Source organism: Mangifera indica, chromosome 5 (assembly GCF_011075055.1).
Source record: "Mangifera indica cultivar Alphonso chromosome 5, CATAS_Mindica_2.1, whole genome shotgun sequence".
NCBI classification, from domain to species: Eukaryota; Viridiplantae; Streptophyta; class Magnoliopsida; order Sapindales; family Anacardiaceae; genus Mangifera; species Mangifera indica.
Window position 1 is genome coordinate 9,365,102 of NC_058141.1, and position 22,961 is coordinate 9,388,062.

Genomic DNA, 22,961 nt, shown 5'->3' on the forward strand with positions numbered 1-22,961 from the left:
TTGTACTTTTAATGCGCTAGCTTATGCGCCAACGTATTAATTAAATAAAACTAATTTTTTTAAATTTAAAAATTAAATGAAAATCATTTTCCAATTACTCGAGAGTAGTACCTTAAGAGCAATACTATGTGTATCCACTTTAGGTACACAAATGTATACACACTTATATGTGTCATCAAATGATTGGTTATTATTTTATTCTTAATTCAAAATCATCTAATCACATGATGACACATATAAATGTATACACATTTGTGTATCCAAAGTGGATACACATAGTTTTATTGGTACCTTAAATATTTTATTGATATTCTTTCACTTTTAGTGGAGGAATATCATAGTTATAGATATAATACGACAAATGATGAAAAATATATTTAAAAAAAACGATCATAAAATTTGAATATAGAAAAGATACGAAATATATATATACGAGTTTAATATGACATATCATCAATAATACGTTTATAAAAATAAGATAATACCAATAATAATTTTAGTACTTTTTTATATATTTCTTTGTTAAAATCAATAAAACTGTTCAAATGTAAAATATCTTATTGACTATTAAATTTAATATAATATAATATATAATCAAAATTCAATCATTACAAAAAATTGTCATTTCATGAATCATTTTATTAGATATAAAATTTCTAATTCACCATAAAATAGACTTTAAATTATCATTTCATGAATTTCTTATCAAATCATTATCAATATATTATGAATTTTTTATGTTTGCGCTAAGAAAATTAAATGTGTATGAGAATTAAATGTGTATGAGAGATCTATAAAATACCTTCATAGTGCCGTTGAAAATGTAAAATACGTGTTAAAGATAGGATGACAAAAAATTGAGTTTTTTTTATTTTATATAGTTATGATATTATAATAATTAATTAAAAATGTAAAATACATTTTCGTACTTTAAAAATTAAAAAATGGAAAAACATATAAAACAGAAAAAAAATACTCGTTTAATACAATAAATGTATAAAATACACATTTAATATGTTTTAGATTCAAAAATTCAAAATGACATGTTTAAAATTTGAATTAAACAGAAATACAAATTAAACGTGAATAATTTACGTTTTTACTAACTATGATTAAAATAACACAATTAAAATTACTAAGTTTTCTTATAATTTTTAATTTAATTAATTCTTAATTTTTAATAATATCTACCTTAAGAGTAAATTTATGAATTCTTTTAAATGTAGATTAAATACTATTCTGCATCATTTATTTTAAAATTTTATTTTTAATATAAGAAAAATATTGGTTAGAAGCGATAATATACTTGGCCATATAGTCTATTGTATTGACACTATCATAATATTCAAACGAATTGAACTCATTTGAATTTGAATCTATTTGTTATATTTTGATTAAATGAAAAATAATAATTTATTGATAAAATTGAAATAAAAATTAAATTTTAAATATAGAGAAATATTAATTACGAATTTAGAAAGTTTGAAAATGAGAGATTAACGAGAGGATGTAAGATTGAGAATTGAGAGTATATAAATTTCGGGAAGGGGAGGAAGACTTACACAGACAAATTTTGAAGAAAATATATTTTAAAAAAAAGTTAATGTGGCCGGGGCCAATAGCCATTGACCTGGCCAAACCATTGCACCTGTGCAGCCTCTTAAATTTTTTTGTTTTTTCTAAGGTATTACTACAGTACTAGGTTGGTCCGCCACCTGTACAGTAACGGATAGTACCCTCCCGGAAATGCCAAAAACAGGGGGCCTAGCCCCTTTGAGGCCTCTAATCACAGTCATGAAGTTGCATATTATATCATGTATCACAAATTATCATAAACAAACTCACTGCCATGATTCTTGTTCTCTTTCTGAAATATTAAATCATTGTCTAACATTTGTGGCCTTCTTAGTTAAAGCGCTTCATTGCGTGTGGGCTTGACCTCTTGCCACTTTTATGTATTGACATTCATTGCTGCATAGTCGGCCATGCTATGTGGTGGTTGGTTGTATAGATTAAGAGGGAGCAGAGAACAGCATTCATTTCAACTCTGCAATTGAAGGCTTTGCTCACAAAAGTCAGCAACACAAGCCACTACTTGTGGTTCAAGTTAATATAATGTATCAAAGTCTTAAATGCTTTAGACTCCTGAAACCACCATCGTTGCTTCCAAGTCAATTCTATTTCTCCTCGTTTACATAAAAGTTTCATTATATAAACGAAACTGGTAGAATATTAAAACCATTTCTCCAAATCAACCCATGTTTACTCATCCAAATAAATATGAGCAGAGTTTTCGGTTATAAATAATAATAATGATAATAATGAGCCATAAATTGTTGCGTAAACTTGAAGAAAGGAAAAGGCTGGAAAATCATGTATATACAACTACAAATTCATGTGGGAAACATAGAAATGTTTAATCATGTATCGACAACATGAGGACTTAACAATTTTCATTAGTCTTTGAGTTCAAGTAAAACATTATAATTTCTACTGATTATTCCTTATAGTAATGACATGAATGACATTAATTAAATAAGTTTTTTATGCTTGTATAATCATTATAACCATTAAAATGATTTATATATGGATATATAGCTTCAATTATATGAAATTTTGAAGAATAATTGATTGAGATTAAATTATATAGGTGTTATTCATAAGAGACCCCATTGCATTTATAATAATAAAGGCAGGTATCTGGAGGGTGAATGCATGTATAATGATAGTGGTTAGATTTAGATGACGAGCTGGTGGCCCCTTCAATTCGTTATAAATCAAATGCCAACTTTTCTAAAATCTTGAATGAAACTTCTTTCAAACAGGGACAAGAGAAGGAATGAAATCATAAACCATAGTATTATAATAATAATATTCACTATTCCTTTTTCCGATTTACAGAAATAAGACTCTAAATTTCTATAATTAATGGACCGCCCGTTAGTAAATAGATTAACATAGAAAATAATTATAAGAATATCTCAAATGATCTCGAGAAGAAACCCAAATCACCCAACCAAAAGGAAAAAAAAAGAATATATATTAAAAATAAAATTAAAAAGAGAAAAACCTTCCCACCCTATACTTATTATTTATCCCATTAGGGACATCTAACATTTCTTCCAGGTCCACCATAGTAAAAATAATTACCCCAAACTCTATTAATTCCTCCTTGAATATCATAGCAATTGGGGTGATCAGCCAGGACTCTTAGATTTGATAATGGGATTAAATTATTATCCCAATCAACAACTTGCAAATTTCTAAAATATGATGCTTTTCCAAATCCTTCTTCCGCAAAATGTCCACTGCCCATTTGTGTTGATGTATGCCCATTTATCCTGGAATTGACAATTTCTCCTCCAAATTGTACCATGCTTGCATGATCTCTAAGGTGAGTAAACAAGAAGGATGGCCAGTACCCGACTAGAATCCCGGATCCGAATTCGAGCCACCAGTTCCCATGCTTTGGATCCTGCAAATTTTAGAATTATAAAAGGGAAGGCCAAAAAAGATGATTCCTTGTTCACTGTTTGGGTTGTTTTCTTGGAGAATTTTATCAAAAAAATGACAAAGTGAAAATGAAAAGAGTGGAGGGGTCTGTACTGAATGTTCTTTAACTTAGAAAAGAAGAGAATCTTATAAAGCAGAAAAGTAATATGAAATTGCAGACATTATTTGAAGTAATCAGTGCATGCGGTCAATATACCAATCCTGTGCCTATTTTACAGCCATGTATATTGTATAAAAAGCATTTAGTTGCTGAGTAATTATGCTGTCTAAACCTTATACCCTTAACAATTCTCTCTACCACTTTCTTTCTTTTTTTTCTATTCATTCTTCTGCCTAGTGGGGAGGCTCCACCATTTTGCCATTGCATCTATATTAAGCTTTATCAATAAAACTTTTCCGGGTTTAGGAAAAAGCTCATAAATTTCTAGGCATAATGTATAGTATAATGGATTAGTATTTAACATAAAGTCATGGAAGTTTGACTTTGCCCATTAGCATTAAAAGGGGACCTTATGTTTGTGAAAATATGAAATGGGATCGGTGGTATTTATTGAGATTTAAATGAGGATGAGGTGTAAAGAGATTTGATGTTGTGATTGAATTTACCTTCCAAACCAGCAAACTAATGTCAAATTGACCACCATTATATGATGATGTTGGAGAGATTGCAGCCCCAATTGCAATCCTATTATTAGTCTGCACGAAGCCCGAGCAGAGCAAATTGTAGCACCCGGTTGCTTGATAAGCATCGCTCTGTAAACCGTTATTACTAAATTATTACTGCTCAAGACAGATAATTATGTACCTTTTTCTTCAAGGTACAATTTGGAGTTTACGTAAGGACAGAAAATACGACAAATTTTGTATTATACTTACTGTCCAGTAAGTGAAGAACCTGGGATAGTTGTCACCGTACAGCTCTGGACTTACCTGCAATTATAGAAAGGAATTTATATTCATGGCTTTATTATATATTCTGAAACTGAGAGGTAGGGAAAGTGATGAAACAAATTTCAAAGAGTTTACTGGGTTTGTAATTGTTGTTCCTTATCTATTAATTGACTATGTAGGGCTAATCCACAGGCCTTGGCTGTTGAGTGGTTGGCACCAGCCATGATATTAATATCCAAAACATAATTGATTCTGAAGCAATAGCTTCTTTAAAACACGATTTGATCAGTTTGGGGAAATTAAATAGGAGAGTTATTTTCATACCTGCCAACCAGCTTCAATGGTGTTAAGGTCATCTCCAAATGAGCCCGAGATTACCCACATCTGTGATAAGCTAAATTCATACTGATTAGCCACCCTTGGTGCCCACACATTGATACTAGCTTTTGCTCCGTAGTATTGATCTCCAGTCACATATCCTACTGCATGCTGTATTCCAATGTTTAAAGCAATAGAAAAAAAAAAAAAACATAAATTCATTGCATACAAGAAGAATGTAATATTTCTATCAGAATGTGATATTCTTCAGCCTTTTTGTTTAGTTTTCTTCAAAGAAATATGTGAAATTCCATTCTTTAGAGTATCTCTGTAACTCATCTGCAAATCCAGCTCACCAGCATACATGGTGTAATTTTAAGGAATGAAATGTTTCTGAAAAGTTAGATTTCGATGGCCTGAACCAAGAAGAGAAATACAGTTCTTCTGTACTGAAACAATTATTTACAGCGCTCAGAGAAACCATGAAATACTGTATGCAAATAGTCAGTAGTTTTTGTTTAGTTGTAGAATAAAGAACAATGTAGTTATTAAATTTTTTTCAAAGAATTTGATGTTGATTTTGATGGAGTTGCACGCTAAACTCGACCAGAAGGAGAAACATAACAGAGAATCAGTATAATCTGTTCCATGTTATAAGTGTTTACTTGTAAAAAAGCTTGAAAAAAGTTTAAAAGCTGTGTTTTGTAACCTCACTCTTTAAACTTATCTTTTTATATGTTTAAAATAAATGGTTTATCTTGAAAAAGAGAGCTAAAGCAGGAGACAATTAACCAGCCACATGTGCCATTTTCTTTGACCAACTTCTTTTGAGTTGTTTAGTTGATTACGAGTAATAAAAGAGTGATATTTCTGCAGTGTTTTCTTTTGCTTTGTTTTAAACTCTTACCTCATGGCCATTGCTGTTTGTGTCTCTTCTAATATGTCCTCTTAATTTTCTCCCAAATCTTCGAAAGGAACTGGCTCTTAACATGTCCTGTTCCGTTGTTCTTCTGATTGGAACTGTTCCTTCCGGACATGATTCACCAGACATACTCCACAACTGAAAATCTTCAGTCACCGTACCAGTTGGATTATGGCTACTGGGTCTCGCTGGTGGATCCTTTTTTTTTCAACAAAAATTTATCAGCAATTCTCTTATTTAAGTATACTAAAAGAGTAGTTAAAAGAATGCTATAAATTTATTTACCAATGGCCTCTTTCCTTTCAATTTAGGATGATCAAAAGCTGGTTGAAGATGAGATTCAACACAGTCTATAATATCACCATCCGGACTCTGCAGCAGAAACAGAGGAATGAAAGTCAATTAGTTTCTTGTATATATAAGAAGAAGAAGAAGAAGAGAAAAGAGAAAATGCCTGAATTGTTTTGAGGGCAGGCTTGTTGAGTTTATTGAGATGAGCTCTGATAATCTTCAACTTGTGTAGCTCTTGCTGTGGACGGAGAGTTTGATTGTCGGTTGAAGTTGCATGTTGTTGATAGACGGTTTCCAAAGAATAAGCAGGAGAAACTGAAGAAGAAACAAGAAGATACAAAACAATAATGGAAATGACTGGCGAGATCTCACGCCAATTACAACTCATGATTGAGAAATATCCTTGGCACGTTTCTTCTGAAATATCCGTTTGTTTTTGTGGACATTGATGTTGTCTTCTTCTGTGATCAAAATCCCACCGTTTCAGCCTAGTTTTTGTACATAAAAACATACCTCCCATCAAATCCATCCAATACTAAATCACCCTCCAACGCAAACAAACTCGATTCAATTGAATTCAATTCAGTTTCTCACCATTTCCCAGGCTCTTAAACTCCAAGAAGGGAAAAAAAAGAAAAAAAAACTTGCTCTTCTCTCTCTTATCTCACAGCTTCTCTAATATACCTTGGATATCTATTCTGACACCTTGAACTTGTAAGCGAGGGACTAATTAAAAACTGAGAAATGGGTTGGATTTTCTTAAAGCTATAAGCATGTGGGTGTGGTGATTAAATACTGGGTAGTGATGAAATCATGTTAAATGTTTAAAACTTTGTGAGAGAGGGAGAGAGAGAGAGGTGAGCGGGGGTGTGTTTCCAGTCTCCAATACAAGGACTGAAGCTTTAGCTTTTTTGGTGTTAATTTTATAGGGCAAAATGTCACTGATTTCTGTTATTCTTTGCTTTGGTTGTGAGGACAGAGAGGAATTACGCTCGACTCTGGGTTTCTAAAGTTCTTTGCTTTGGTTGGTTCTCTTTCTCACCTCCCTAGATGTTCTTTCTGTCAGCTATTTATAATAACACTAAGGGTTCCATTATCTCTCTTTCCCACTTTCAAAATTTAACAGTTGGTTTCGGGTGATCAAATATTATCCGATTGATCTCTTAGTTAATAAAAGGTTTTGATGAAATTTTTGTTAATATCAGATTTTGATAATATTTTTTGTTAACAGGATGATAATTACCAAGATAACAACTTTATCCTTATTAAAATTACAAATAAAATAGATAATATTTAAAAAATAAAAAAATAATATATTATTAATATAAAAAATATTTAAGAAAATACATAAAATAAGCTCCTTAATATAGGACATGTTTGTCTAACCAAATATTATACTAATTTATATGTATTTAAATAAAATAAAATTTTAATATTTTTTAATACTATTATAAATGATTTCCCACCCTTAAATATAAAAGCTAACCCACTTTGTGAATCGATAGAATTTGTTCTAACGAGTACACACTATCAATGGTTGAACAAAATTATAATTTATGGTGTATTGGGCCTGCTGTGTTGGCACGCGCACCTGGTTATTTGCACTCTCTGCATGCCCATGCCTAACCATGCATGCTGCTCCTTATGGGCATTTCTCAATTCTCTTTTGTTTAGTTGGTCGCTCGCTCTATCCTCATTTTCTCATTTACATTATTATGACCACCTAACCTCTCTTTCAATTGCATTGTATTTGTATATCAGAATATGCATTTTCCTCCTCCTCATTTTGCTTACTTTACTACAAATATTCATCTCCATCAATGTTTTCTGAAGACTTGATTTCATGAGAAGTGCAGATATATGAAAGACTAATTTTTTTCAAGTTATTCCAAGGAGTTAAATTAATTGGGTTGATTTGGTTAATTAAGCAGTGTGACTGCTGGGAGAGAAGGCAGGTTGGGTAATTACCTTTGATAGCATTGTAGTAGGTGTCTTTTTAAGAGTCTGGCAATGATGCCTGCCACTTCCCCAGCACTTCACTTTATTTCTAATTATGATTTTATATATATTTTTTTAAATTCTAATTCTCTAATTCTATTACATTTTCATGTGTATATGTTATAAAATCTCTAACTCACCCACCTCTGCCACCAATGAAATAAAATAAATGCCCCACCACCACCTGTTCTTCTCATTACAAACCATTTGCCACATATATTTAAGATTTCTTTCTCCCCCCAACCATCTACTCAGAAGACCCTCCGATGGCTTCATGTTTCTGTCTTTTTAATTTCTTTCTTCTGCACCTTAAATTATATCTGGAATTTGATTTATCACCGTAGATTAAACGCACGTATATATGCTTGCTTTTGTAAAGATTATGATAGAATCTAACGTCAACTCAACTTGCTCTTGATGAGATTCCTGTACCTTAATGCGATGCATAATTCATAGCATTCATGGATTACATTTTTTTTTATATAATTTAATAAATTGCATGCATGGGACCATATCATGTGGCTTATTTTTATGGTAACTGTTAAATAGCAATACAACGTAGCCTACAGAAGACTAAACACTCTGCATTAATCTGTCTATGGCGGAGACAGGTGAGTTTTTATTATATCAGAAGAACTAACTAAATTATGTCAAATTCAGCGTAAAAGGCTGGTGGTTTGTATGCTTTTTCAAGGAGATAACAACAACATGCAAACATTTTCAAAAGAAAAAGTTAGTTTGGTTTCATATAATTATGAAGAATTGTTACAGTGGAATTACAAAAATTTAAAACAACAAAGACAAAGCCTTAGATAGTCATCAATTAATAGACCAGGCGTGTGCAGTTAACCAGGCATGTGTCTCACTGTATATATAATATATGCCATTTGGAACAAACATCAATTATTATGACGTAAATTTGTTTAACCGAAAAGATTAAATAATCCTGTATATTACACTCATTAATAAGAACTGTGCATGGGGTTTAACTAAGTTCTAATAGATAGCTGGCATCATGCAAAACCAACAGCTGCACATGAAAGTTAATTACGTTACATCTATTTTCTTGGAGCTGATTCAAGATCTTTCAAAAGGAACCCAATATGGTTCAATACTTTTTGAGGGTGGGAAGAAGAGGAATTGATGTTAAATGAGAGCAGGTATGAAATAAATAATCTGCTATTTTGAGGGAGAAGAGCGTGATGGGTGATGTTATAGCTGTTGGAAACCATGTGGTGTCTTTTTAATGAATTCAGTGTTTCCCTTTACGTCATCTTGATAGATGTAAAGCTGAAATTGAGGAAATGTCGTCAGTGTTCATATACATATTCTAAATATTAATTACATCATAATAAGGTGCAGTTAACATGCCAGTAAAGCGTTAATTCGCAGCTGTAGCCCTTATTGAAGAATTAAAATTCCTAAAACTGATTAAATTAATACACCTTAACACTGCCAGACATAAGCATGAATGGTGTCAGCGCCTTGATGCATCTAGGAAAACGAAAACAGGAATATTTTTGTAACCTAATCTGTTAACATAAGACGGCAACATAGCTATGTAATGTAAGTTGTAATTGACCCTTCATAGTGGGAGCCAAAGTTTCCCTTTTTTGACATGTTTGTGTTTCGTTGCATTGACTCTAGATAGTGAGTTGAATGACATGGAAGGTCACTTCAAAGGATTTGTTCATCCATCATTCTTCTTTGTTTGTTTGTTTTTTTTAACATTTAGTAAGTGATTATATTGTAAATTAGTACAGTGAATGGTCTAGAGCATGATGTGCATCCTGGAGCAATTTCTGATCAGAAAACCAGAAAAAAGAAGCTCAAAAGTTTGGAGCTACAGTTGCTTTTGTCGGCAGAAACGGCCCATTCAACGCATGTATTGATGATAAGTCCATGTAGGCAAATGGGTCAGCCGAACTCCTCAAAATCTATAAAAGTTGATGTTGTTGAGGTCCGATTAATCAAGATGCTTTTTCTGTTGGTGTTGTTTTAGAAGCTGGTTGACCAAGACTATTCAGTATATATGAAGAATTTATGAGACAACATGACTAAGGCCACCCAGTTCTTCAGGTACATTGAGAACCCCACCGCAAATGACCAAAGCAAAGCTTTCTAGGATTCAATTCCTAGAACTTGGAAAAAGGGTGAGACATGGAATGTGAAAGAGAATAATAATACAAAGTGGAAGCTGATATAAGGTTTCAACACCGCACAATACACAATTACTAGAATGCTTGCTCACTACTTGTCATGCTAATGGTATAGTTTAAAATTCCTAAGGGATAGTTTGAATAACCAAATTGTGAAATTCCTAAGAGATAGGTTTTGGGTTTGAGATCTATTGATTTATATTAAGATAAGACTTTGAATTATCTGATTTAATAATTATAAAATTAATAATTATATTCAAAATTTTACTTATTTGATATGATTGATTTGATCCTGAAGAGAGAATCCAATTTAAACGGAGTTTTCCTCCCAAAAAAAAAAACTATATAATTTAAATATTCGAAAGACTTGTAATCACGTTCCTGTTGTAAATTCTTGACTTGATCTTTCAACTTTAATTGGCTTCTGCCTCTAGTAATTAAATTCATATTCAAAGTCTAAAAGAGCAGTGCACAAACTTTGACACCATTAAAGAGAATGGTAAAGTATTTAATTTAATTATATAGACTTTTCAGGAACCTTAAATTCAAATAATGCTTTGCTAGGTGGTTAAGAAGATGAAAAATTTACCAAATTATGTAATGACACTTGTACTTAGCTTCAAAACATTCTTGTCTTTTATTTGGGATCAAATTTAGTTGATTGAATTTCTTGACAGAAGAAAAATGGCATCAAACAAAGCATCTAATCTAACTTTGGGATAAAAGTTAAAAAGTGGAATAAAGTAAAGAGAAATTCCTCCTAGACCCACAGGAGGAATTTCTCTTAGAAGAGAATCGAATCATGAGAAAGAATGGCATAAATCAGGATTAATATTATAACGATTAGACAATAAGCATAAATAATATAAGTTATAAAATTCATTCATAATAAAATATATGAAACTTGATGAATAACTCAATGGATAAATAACACAGCACTTTCTCTATAAGTGTGAAGCATATTTAAATAAAAAGGGACTCTTAAAAGTGGAGAAAAAGGAATGTAGTAAAGGAGGTTTGAAGCTAAGAGCAGTGAGGGTGAGCAATCATTTTGTCTCTGCATGGTCAGCTTTGAAGGTTAATTTAAAGATACATTCAACATTCATATATGAGTCAATATTCTAAAGAGAGTTTGCAAAGAGACACTGGCTTTACAAAGATGTTGCTGACCAGTGAACAGATATATATGATTTCAATGATTTGGGTTTATTGTTAGCATGCTTAGAGAATTATATTATGGGCCAACTCTGTTAATCATCATCATGTTCATGTGGATTATGATGATGTTTGGGAAGTTAAGTACATGAAGTCACTTAGCCATGCTTCTTCTGGTGATGACATGTGATCATTAATGGAGTTATTTAAATACTAAGCTTAGGCTCATTTGTTTTTGTTAATAGTTTCAGTAGTAACAGCCGACTACGGAACCTCTCTTGAATTAAAGTTTCTTTTGCTTTGTATTGGATCGTATTTGTCTACAAGATTGAAATATGATTGAAATGCTTATCTTCCATATGACTAATTGAGTCCAATTCGTAACACACAGACAGAATTCACAAAATGGTCCAAAAGCTGTAAGACTGACTTTGGGCACCGATGTAATACTGGGTCGAGCTCAATTGAGCCCAAGTTCAGAAATTCTGCGCTTTAAAACACTTTTGATTTGACAACTAACAAGTAGTTTTTTAAAAGAGAGTGAAAAATTAAGTGAATAAATATTAGATGACAATTACGAAGCAATGTTTTTAAATTCGGATAAGATATTGATCTGATCAAAGATGTAATTTGATATGTTTGATTGATCAAATAGAACGATAACATCAATATGATATCAACAATATAAATAAAATTATATAATAATCATAAAAACGAATGTAATCTAATAGTATGATATACACCTCAATAGATGAGATTAGAATCCCGATAATTACAAAATTTTATATTGATATTATTATAATGGTTTGACTTGACGATTGAATCGCTATCTAATGTAATTCACCTAATTCAACAATGAATTGATTCAATATAAAAATATAAAATAATTAAAAACATAACCTGAACTAGATTTATCATAAGATACTAGTTAGACCGATTAAACTAACCTATTTGATCTGGTCTAAGTTTTAAAACACTAATGATAAGTTAATATATTTTTTCCCTTTTTATCTTTTAATTTAAGTTGTATCTTTAATTTTTCTTTGTCAATCTTTCTAAAAGTGATATTTTCTATACTTATAGTTTAATAGAAGTTCTTGTAGGGTGATGTTAGTAAGCAATTAATATGCATAGATATATTCTAGGGGTAAAGGGTGAAAAGATTTATTACGAAGATGATAAACCTTATACACTTAGGATAATTCTTACAACAAGATAAATTAATTATTAAATAAATTTCATAGAATAATCAGAATATATATATATATAATAGTTATGTGCTGGAAAATGATAATATCTTTCTTCATGGTTTATAAATTGGAATAATATTACGTATGTACATTTTTATTTATATAATTAGATATATAGATAATATGTCATAATTCTCTACTAAACTTGTATGGTTCTTCACTCAACTTTGAACTTAAGTGAACCATTTGGATACTCAGTTTGTTTACATACAAATTAAATAAATAAAATAAACAAATAAGAAAACTATATGAAAGAGAGGTAATGGGAGGAACTATGCATAAAGTCAGTTGGTTTGACTATTTTAATTGAGAATTGTAAGAAGAATGAGTTTATGAGGTGTCTAAAAATAATTGTGATTGAATTGATTGATCATGGTTCGCATAATCTTAACTAGGTGCATATTAGGAACTTGAGAGTGGCTAATCACATTCATCCCAAATTTCATGAATAGAGCTTATTAGAATTGATGTGATAAAACTTATTGGTTGCATTCTTAATATTCTCTTAGGGGTAGATGTGAGAAATTTTTGAGATGTCATGTGAAAATCAAATTGAGATTGGATGAGTATAACTTTGAGCTTTGTGTATACTGTTATCACTCTTTTGCTTGAAAACTATCAAAACTTAGTTTGAAGATAGTTGATAAACTCATGTTTATGCTATATTTTATACTCATCATTGTTTAGTTTTGTTTAAATTTAGTCCATCACAACCTTAATACGACCCTAAATTTGGTTATAACCATTTTTTGAAGAAAAAAGAGTAAAAGTAAGGCAAATGGGAAGTTTGCCCGTTGAATTCGATTAATTGTAACAAAAGTGGTGGAAGAAGGCAATCATCATGATGAGCAATTGTTTCAAAGTCTTGAACAACCATTACCCAAAAAAAATAAAACTCTAGAACCAAAGGAACGAGGTTGTTCAAGGTTGAAACAGAAAATTAATTGTTGGAATGAGCATTCCAAGAAATGGATTGGGCATTCCAAACTTCACCCACATATCAGAAGAGATCTTGTGACAATCTCTGAAACGACAAAAAAAATCAACGCACAACATACATTATTTAAGTTTAGAATGGGTGTTCCAAAGCCAAGAACATGTATTCCATTGTTTATACATTGAACTTTGTTATTTTTTTCATTCAAGTCCAAAACGTCCTTAGATTTAAGACATTTCCCTCAAATTTTGGTCATTTTTGGGGGAGATTTTGAAGACTAACAGTGCTATTTGATAGAAAAAGGGCTAAATCTTGTGACTCCATCTCCTAGGCAATTCAGGAATGTTTATTTTATTTTGCTATTCAACTTGATTGATATGATATTTAATGCCATAAATAACTATTTTCTTACCTTGGGGCCATGTAATAACCAATTAATGTAATGTATTATTGTCAGTTTTCATTTAATTGATTGGTTATGTATTATGTTAAGTTGCATGATAATGACTTTAATACTTATGTGAGTGTTTAATCATCACTTGTATAATTGGATGTATTATTTTGATGTATAGATTTATCATCATTTGTATCATACACCATGAAGTAATAAGGTGACTAGATATAAAATTCAATTTCTTTGTACGACTTTTAGTAATAAGGTCACCCACAAATGTTATCATAGGCTTAGGAATTTCACAAATTTTAAAGTGTTTCAATTAATACAATCTCATAGAGATATGGGTAGTTGTTAAAAATGAATAAATTCATTATACCCTAGGGATACAATAACAAATGTATAAGGAAAGTTCATTGTTGCATACTCAAAATTGTACATTTGATTACATGAAATCTATAATATGCATTGCATAATAGGTTAGCGCATGTGTCTTAGTGATCTATATCATCATTTTCATTTGAATTAGTTGTGACTAATTTAGTTTAGTTAATTTAATTTGATTTAACTAGTTAGTTAACTTCTTTATCCATTATTGTTAGGTTTAACTTAGGATAGATAAATACATAAATGCAGTACTTAAGTCAATTAGTTTTTATGGGATCAATATTTGAACTTTTGTCCATTATATCACTTGGTACAAACTTGTATACTTACAAGAACATATATATAGATTGTGTATTATTACTCCACCTCATTGAATTTGAAAAATCAGACATTATAAGTCTTAGTTGTTTTCCAGTCTAAACCTATGTTGCCTTTTTTTTTTTTACCTGTATTTAACTCACACATTAATTATCAAAATAATGGCAATAGTATCCATGGTGTGTGGCTAGAAAAATGGTTCCCACCGCTACTACTATATCAGGATGTCGATCTTAAATTACTACCAAATTTGGCATATTGTCGATGCAACCCCTAATTCTTCCTAAAAACTATACTTAGAATTTAGTTTCCTCGTCTTCCACATTGAAAACTAATGATATATTTGGTTCCTTCGCCTTTTCATACAATGATAAATATAATTCTAAGATAACTCTCTTTTAAGAATGCATTATCGAGGTGAATCACTTGACAACAAATATGAGTTTGAAGTGCTCTTATAGAACACCCATCAAAATGAAAAAGTAATTGTAAGAATATGTCAAATATGTGTAATAGTGTCTAGATTACAAACTTCTCATAGCAAAACCTAAGTACTAACATGAAAGACTCATTGAGTAGACCTCATACATTTAGTGCTCATTTTTAGCCTGCCAAACTTGTATATAAGATATATCAATTTTGTATCATTTGAAAAAATCAAATGTAATTTCCTTAGGCCTATACATCCCATCTAAGATGATAAACATTATTTTCAAGATGTTCTAGTGTCATATGTCTTTTTGTCTATGATAGACATGATTTGATCTCTAGGACATGTGATAAGTATCTAAACATCAGAATTGAAAAAACTCATAATTTTCCAATTTTGTCGCCCTTGCATATTATCCAAATTGTTTATAGATTACTCTTTTCCCAAGTTCTCACCTTTTATTTTTCATAAACTTAAATACTCGTTCATATATTAAATTTTGTTGTTAAGGTTAAGAGTAAAACTATCATTTAGCTAAAAATATTAAAAAAACAAAATCTTATCACATTTTTCCCCTTAGTTTAAAATCTAACAATTTTCGCCTACCTAAGGTTGAAAAATAACAAATTTCCCCATTTTGAAACAGTCATCGGAAACTACGAACTCTGTCGTCTCTAGTCATCTTTGTCTATAGTCTCTTTCCTTCCTTCTCTGGTGAATTTATCGATCTCTTTCCATCCCTCCCAAATTGTCTTCATCAAAGACGAAGACAAAGATGGTCGATGATGGAGGGAGAAAGACTGAGAGAGAGAAAGAGAAACCGAGAAACGGAGAGAACACAATTGCTGATAGAAGGAGAAAGACCGGGAGGGAGAGAAAATGCGATTGAAGATGACAAACTTCACTGTCCCCAGTGATAGTTTCAAAACCTTAGGGGGAATTTGTCACTTTTTAAACTTGGATAGGGGAAAATTGTTAGAATTTTAAAACAATGATAAATATAGTTCTAAGGTAACTCTCCTTTAAGAATGCATTATCGAGGTGAATCACTGGACAACAAATATGAGTTTGAAATACTCTTATACAACACCCCATCAAAATGAATATGTCAAATATGTGTAATAGTGTCTAGATTACAAGCCTCTCATGGCAAAACCCAAGTAGTAACATGAAAGACTCATTGAGTAGACCTCATAATACATTTAGTGCCCATTTTTAGCCCACTAAACTTGCATATAAGATATATCAATTTTGTATCATTTGAAAAAAATTGAACACAATTTCCTTAGGCCTATACATCTTATCTACAATGATAAACATTATTTTCAAGATTTGTTCTAGTGTCATATGTCTGTTTATCTATGATAGACATGATTTGGTCTCTAGGATGTGTGGTAAGTATCTATACATTAAAGTTAAAAAAACTCATAACTTTCCAACTTTGTCACCCTTGCATATTATCCAAATTGTTTATGTAGACATTTAGTTTCCCATTTATATCTTGTTGACTTATAAACTTTGAATTGATAACTACTCTATAAAACATGTCTATTTAATGCATCTTACAAAACATCTTTATTAAAAAAAGGCTAAATGACTTATTCCTACCCAAAGATTACTCTTTTCTCAAGTTTCCACCATTTATTTTTCAAAAACCCAAATACACACCTATCTATCAAATTTTGTTGTTAGGGTTAAATGTAAAACTGTTATGTAGCTAAAAACATTTAAAAAAAAAAGCTTATAATATTTTCTTCCTTAATTTAAAAATCTAATAATTTTCCCTTACCTAAGGTTTGGAAAGTGGAAAATTTTTGCCTAGGATTTTGAAATTGTCATCGAAGATGGCGAACTTTGTTGTCTCCAGTTGTTTTGTCCATGGTCTCTCTCCCCCCATTTCTGGTGAATTTGTTGGTCTCTCTCCATCCTTTCCAAATCATCTTTGTGAAGATGAAGATGAAACATCTTTAACTTAGATGAAGATGATTTCATCTTCATTTAAGACGAAGACAGTTGATGCAGGGAGAGAGATCGAGAGAGAGCGATAACGTGGTTAATGATAGAGAGAGAGAGAACGCGGTTGGAGATGACGAACTTCGTCATCTTCGATGACAGTTTCATAACCCTAGAAGAAATTTCTCACTTTTCATGCCTTGGGTGAGGAAAATTGTTAGATTTTTAAATTAAGGGAAGGAAATGTAATAAACTTTTGTATTTTTAACATTTTAGCTAAATTATATTTTTACTCTTAACCTTAATAGCAAAATTTAACATATATGTAGATATTTGAGTTTTTGAAAGATAAAGAGTGAAAGCTTGGGAAAAAAGTAATCTTTAGATGGGAATAATTCCTTTGGCCTTTAAAAAATATTTATGATATGCAGACTATCAATTCCTCATGTTGCACCATTGATAAGAGGGGTTAGCAAAAAAATTAAATTGGAACTACAACCGTAGATACCCAACTTTCGATTCCATTTCCTATACAAAATTGGTCTACCATAGGTAAGTTTGGTTTTAATTTTGTGAAATCGGTCGATTCTTGTTGCAGTTTCACCTTATAAAAAACTGGAAACCTGGAACTGGGATTTAAATATAAAATAGGCTAGTGTTCAATTGAATAGAAAAATCTTAGAAAGTGGAATAGAAAAGCAAAGAAATTTTATAAAAAAAGACATGACTCTTGCTTTTCTTTTTTTGTTTATATATATAACTTTTGAAAAATTCAATCAAACAAAGTGGATAAAAAATACTTATGTTTGTATCTATAAACATTAATTAAATTTAAAAGAGATAAACTTTTAATATTTTAAATATAATACCTAGACATAACTTACCAAAAACTCAAAGGATATCATACCATTTGAAGTAATAATTCACTTCACCTAACCCACTTTGCCGATTACTATCATTATCATAATTTATGTTTAATAGAAGTTTGTGAATGAGAAAGAAGCACTAGAAAAGAGGAAGTGGGGAGGTTAAATGAAAGGGTTGGCTAGGTGAATGGGTTCTGAAATGAAGAAGGTATAAATCCAAACTTAAGGTTCCGGGTGGGAAGTGAAACCAACAATGTTGGTTCTAGGTAAGAACTGACCTTATAGATTCCAGGTTCTGATTCTAATTTTTAAAAATCAATCAATTTTGGTTCTTGTTTCAGTTTTGTAAAATTTCACAAGATATCTAAACCCGCTCACCCCTAATTGATAATAAGGAGGTGATGGTTGGTTAGAGAAGGATGATAACCAATGCATTGGATCACATATTGTTTGGTTCTCTCTATTAACAATTGGTGGTACTTCAATCATTGTCTCGGGTGTCATGTACTAGGTAATTATACTTGGATGCTAAGAACATCAAATACCTTCAACACTTAGAATAACATTGACTGTCTCCTTAAAATCAGTTTCATTAATCCAAATATCTTTTGTTTCTTCACCATGATTGAATGCACCCCAATTTTTTTTTAAAAAAATTCCTTTAGGCCACAACCCATTCCTTAATAGTTACCACTAAGTCTAAATCGAGTTCATTCACAAGATCATCTATATTAACAATAAGATTTGCATTACCCTTTTCATATTGATTCTTTTGGTATTCATCAACTTCTTTTGTACACCTTTGATAGGGCTAAGTATGATATTAGTTCTTAAAGGAAAAAAAAATATTGTTTCCCTTGAACTTGAACTTAGGCTTGGACTTGATTGGAAGATTTAACGGTAGACACGTCAATTGGTGGCTCGGCTCGAAGCATGAAAAAAAGCCCGGGCATGATAAAGCCCGACCCGACACCGTAGAGTATCGGGCCAAGCACATGGGCCCATCCGTCGGGGCTTAGGGCTTTAATATTAGGCCCATAGGCTAGCCTGACCCAACCCAACACTGTTTATAAATTTTTTTTTTTCTGCTTCTGTTGCAAGGCAGTAGAAGCAGAAAATTTGCTTTTGTTGCCTTGCGGCAGAAGCTACTTCTGCCAAATGGCAGATTGGCCTCTGCTTAATTTTTTTTATTTTTTAATTTATTTAAATAAATCTATTCTATTTTCCTTCATTTTCATTTTTATTTACAAATCTTTTAATATTTTAATATCAATTATTTCATTATATTTTCAATCTTATTAACTCTCTTTCGAAAAATATATGAATTCATAAATAATAATTCTTTATATTTAAATTTCATTTTTATTTTAATTTTATCATTACAAAATATTATAAAATATCTGAATTCACAAATAATAATTCTTTATCTTTGAAGAATTTAGAGATTTAGATATAGAAGATGAGTAGATAAATGTTATATAGTAGATATATTTTATTTATGTTTTGTAATTTATACAGTATATCAATTAATTTATTTGTATTATGTTATTAATTTATAATATTTTTTATTATGTAACCACGATATTCCTTCGCCACAAGTGAGAGATTATAAATAAAATATTCGGGATACTGTCATCGGTTTTAATAATTAAAAAATAATTTGTGTTTAAAAATTTTAATTAAATTTTTTTAAAAATATTGATTAAATGGGCCGGGCCGACCCGATTAAAGCCTAGTCTGGCCTGATTAAAGCCCGACCTAACCCAATTAAGGCCCATTATTATATGGGTCAGGCCTTGGGCCTTTATATTTCAATGGGTCAGCTCGACCCCGAAGGCCCATTACTGTTTGGGTCTCAGGCTCGGCCCGACCCGACCCATTAACCCAATGGGCCAAGCGAAAGCCAGCCCGACCCGCCCGATCCGGCCCATTGACATCTCTATTTAACAGTCACATGTATTTTCTTGTTATAGTGGTTATGCCCATTCTAGATCTATGCGAGTAAGAACCAAGCAAGACCTAAGATTTTTGTTCTCAAATTTAAGAGTAACCATTACAAAATGAGGAAACAATTGCATCCACTTCTAGGAATAAACAATATAAAAAACAACATTATTATCATCCTAGACGTCATTAGACATCACATTAATTAGAGTTTTGAGTTTCATTGTTCTCTAGATATTATTCAATCTACTCTACGATCAATACACATATTATCACTCAATAACTTAATCAATACATAATATATCATGTCAAGATGGATTATCATTATTTTCTGTTTTCTTCCAACATAATTCATTGCATTACCCTTTGACATTGTCCACTATCCTTTGTATCAAACTAATTTAATCACATTAAACATTTTGATCAATCCTAAAATAGTTATATATAAGATACTTTATTTTAGAATTTTAAAAAATAAAAATTTATATCAAAAGATTTTTTTTTTTTCGAGATTTTATGCAATATGCGTATAGAGTACTTACACTGATAAATTTAATAACCTCTTATTATTCAAGGATGTTTGCATTAATACCCTAAATACTATAAGAAAAATAGTAACCCCTCTTACTTTTAAATATTTACACCTACCTTTTAATTATTTGTATTCAGGCCCATACTCGAGATTTTACCCTAGTTAGTAAATACAGGAATGAGAAAAAATAATACCCAAATTATACAGATATGTTACAATGAATAATGAAAAATACTTTTATAAAAAAAACACTTCTAAAATTTACATATGAGAAAAGTACGGAACGTGTATATACGGGTTTAATATGATACATAGTCAATAATACGTTTATAAAAATATGGTTGTATCATAATAATTTTAGTATTTTTCACGAATCTTCTATTGAAAATCAATATAACAATTTAAATATAAAATATTTAATCAATTATTAAATTTAATATAACACAATACATAATCAAAATTCTTTATACAATAAGTAACGTATCAGTCAATTAGGAAAAACAAACAAATTAATTAGCTTGGATTTTAAATTTTAGATCAGAATAAATCTTTGTACATGTTACAAGGGAGGAAAATGTAAAATCAGGGTTGAAAATTAAAAAAGAAATATTATTGAGTTTTTTTAAAATGATAGTGGTATTTTTATAAATAATTAAAAATAAAATAGATAATTTGGTACTTTAAGTTTAACAAAAAATTCAAAAATACAATAAATATAAAATACAATATATAATTCGTGTTTAATATAGAAATAGTGTAAAATACATGTTTAATATGTTTAAAAATTCTTTTGAGTATGCGTATTCACTAAGAAGGACTCTTTCGCATATTGATGGCTTTGGACCCCATTTGGCATAATAAATATCAATAATTACCCATGGTAAAATCCTTATAACTCCCCTTAAGTATGGAAAATTTTCAAGGACCCCCTTACTTCTTAGTAAAATTTCACTTAACCTTATTCAACATTTACTCAATATGCATATTGGGTGACAAATACATCCACTGAAAATATTCAATTGACAATTGACTTTGTCAATAAAGACCTAGTAAATTAGTCTAATAATAATAAAGACAATCAATCTATAAATGAATTGTGGAATTTAAAACGAAGATTGATATCAATATGTGAATGTAATGATTTTTTGTTCGATTTCGGATTTTATGTGAGAGATATTACCCATGAGACATTGAGTTCCATTGGTTAGGATTAATTTCATGGTTTAATTTGTTGGAAAGTTTGGGACGAGGGCAATACTGTAACAAGCTATAGGTTGTTGGGTATTTTTATATCCACCTTTAAAATGTGACTAATGTAATTAATTAACCTAAATTAATCAATTAAATTATTTGTTTTTCATATTTAAAATAAATAAATCCGCCTCAGTTATTTAGCTGCCTTTTAAATTTAAAAAGTTTTAAACATGGATGAAAAGTCACGTATATCATTTGTTTGATATCCTTTAGGCCAAATGAGTATTACCTACCTAAGTTTTGATTTTTTTTCAAAGTTATATTCACCGGGTTTAAAAAATTTAAAGTTTCACTTATAAGTTAACTATAATTAAAATTTTCTGTTAAAGACAGAGATAAAATTATTATTTTATTAATAATATTAAATTTATTATTTAGGGATGTAGTTAAAAGTTTTGGTGCATTCACCACAGCTGTTAAATTTAGGGATGTTTTTGTGAGTGAAAAATCATTGGTCCCTGACTATTGTGAATCAAAACAGTAGGGACTAAAATGTATTCCACTCTTTTTTCAAGCCAAAAATGGTCATTAAAGGCTATTCCAAGAACCGTGATGGCACCCACATATACAACACTAACAATTCTCCTCCCGTCAAAGGTGCAACGAGAGTATAAATCCCTTGAGAGGCTACGTCGTCGGCATTTGCCAATATATTATCACCAATAAAATTGTATATATTTAATTAAATATTTAAATAATAAATTATTATATAATTTAATGATTTTAAATTAAGAATAAAATTTAATAACAATTAATATTATTTAAGTGATAATAGGAATAACAAATATCATTCGGTTTAAACCTCTCATCTCATGTAATTCTATTTACCCAGGTTAATTTTTTGCATAAATACTTTCTATGGTAGCAACTCTTGTATGATCAGACTTAGAATGAAAAATAAAAATTACAAAATGAACATTATTTTGTTTTATCTACATCTAACCATTATAAATTAAAAAGAAAAAAAAAAACAACCATGATATATATAAATTATTTGCTGCCACCCACAAATCGAAGATAATGGCAGCATCTTGGTGAGCCACTAATTGGACGAATGCTTATGCCTTATGGCAGTGAGCCTTATGTTGACCGTCTTCGTGTTGAGGAAACTGCAGATAAGAATGGAGAGTGGATAACCACAGATCTTAGAGTTTGGATATTTTACAAGACTTTTGGCACATCTTTGATTGGATAAATGACAAATCAACGTTTGATGTTTCGAAGTTGTTTTAGCATGACGAGATAATGACTGAACAAGCAGGCAGTTGACAGTTAGTCCTGAACAATTATGAGAGGCCCATCTGGAATTAGAAATTAAATAATCATATCAAACAAATAAAATTAAATATTCTCTCGAATGCATGAATCTCCTCCGTTCCTAGTCAAGGTTTTATCAATACATTCATTTCATGGTGCTAACTTCGAGGCTTTTCACTTTGCAATGACTGC

The 22,961-nt window shown here is 30.6% G+C and overlaps 1 protein-coding gene across 1 annotated transcript; it reads right to left on the reverse strand.

The window, feature by feature from the left end:
- Nucleotides 1-3,022: 3,022 nt before the first annotated feature.
- LOC123215872 lies at nucleotides 3,023-6,965 on the reverse strand. The gene is made up of 7 exons (XM_044636143.1): nucleotides 6,099-6,965; nucleotides 5,930-6,016; nucleotides 5,630-5,842; nucleotides 4,729-4,893; nucleotides 4,390-4,443; nucleotides 4,120-4,266; nucleotides 3,023-3,475 (listed from the first exon to the last, which is right to left on the reverse strand). Exons 1-7 carry the CDS (start codon nucleotides 6,462-6,464, stop codon nucleotides 3,101-3,103), a joined length of 1,407 nt encoding a protein of 468 aa, XP_044492078.1. The 5' UTR covers nucleotides 6,465-6,965; the 3' UTR covers nucleotides 3,023-3,100.
- Between the last annotated feature and the right edge of the window lie 15,996 nt (nucleotides 6,966-22,961).

Excerpts from the sequence above, each read along its gene's own strand:
- LOC123215872 (XM_044636143.1), bottom strand. The coding sequence starts at position 6,464 with ATGGATTTGATGGGAGGTATGTTTTTATGTACAAAAACTAGGCTGAAA. Across the intron at positions 5,843-5,929 it reads TGAAAGGAAAGAGGCCATTG|GATCCACCAGCGAGACCCAG; the intron begins GTAAATAAATTT and ends TGAAAAAAAAAG. Across the intron at positions 4,267-4,389 it reads GGTTCTTCACTTACTGGACA|AGCGATGCTTATCAAGCAAC; the intron begins GTAAGTATAATA and ends AACGGTTTACAG.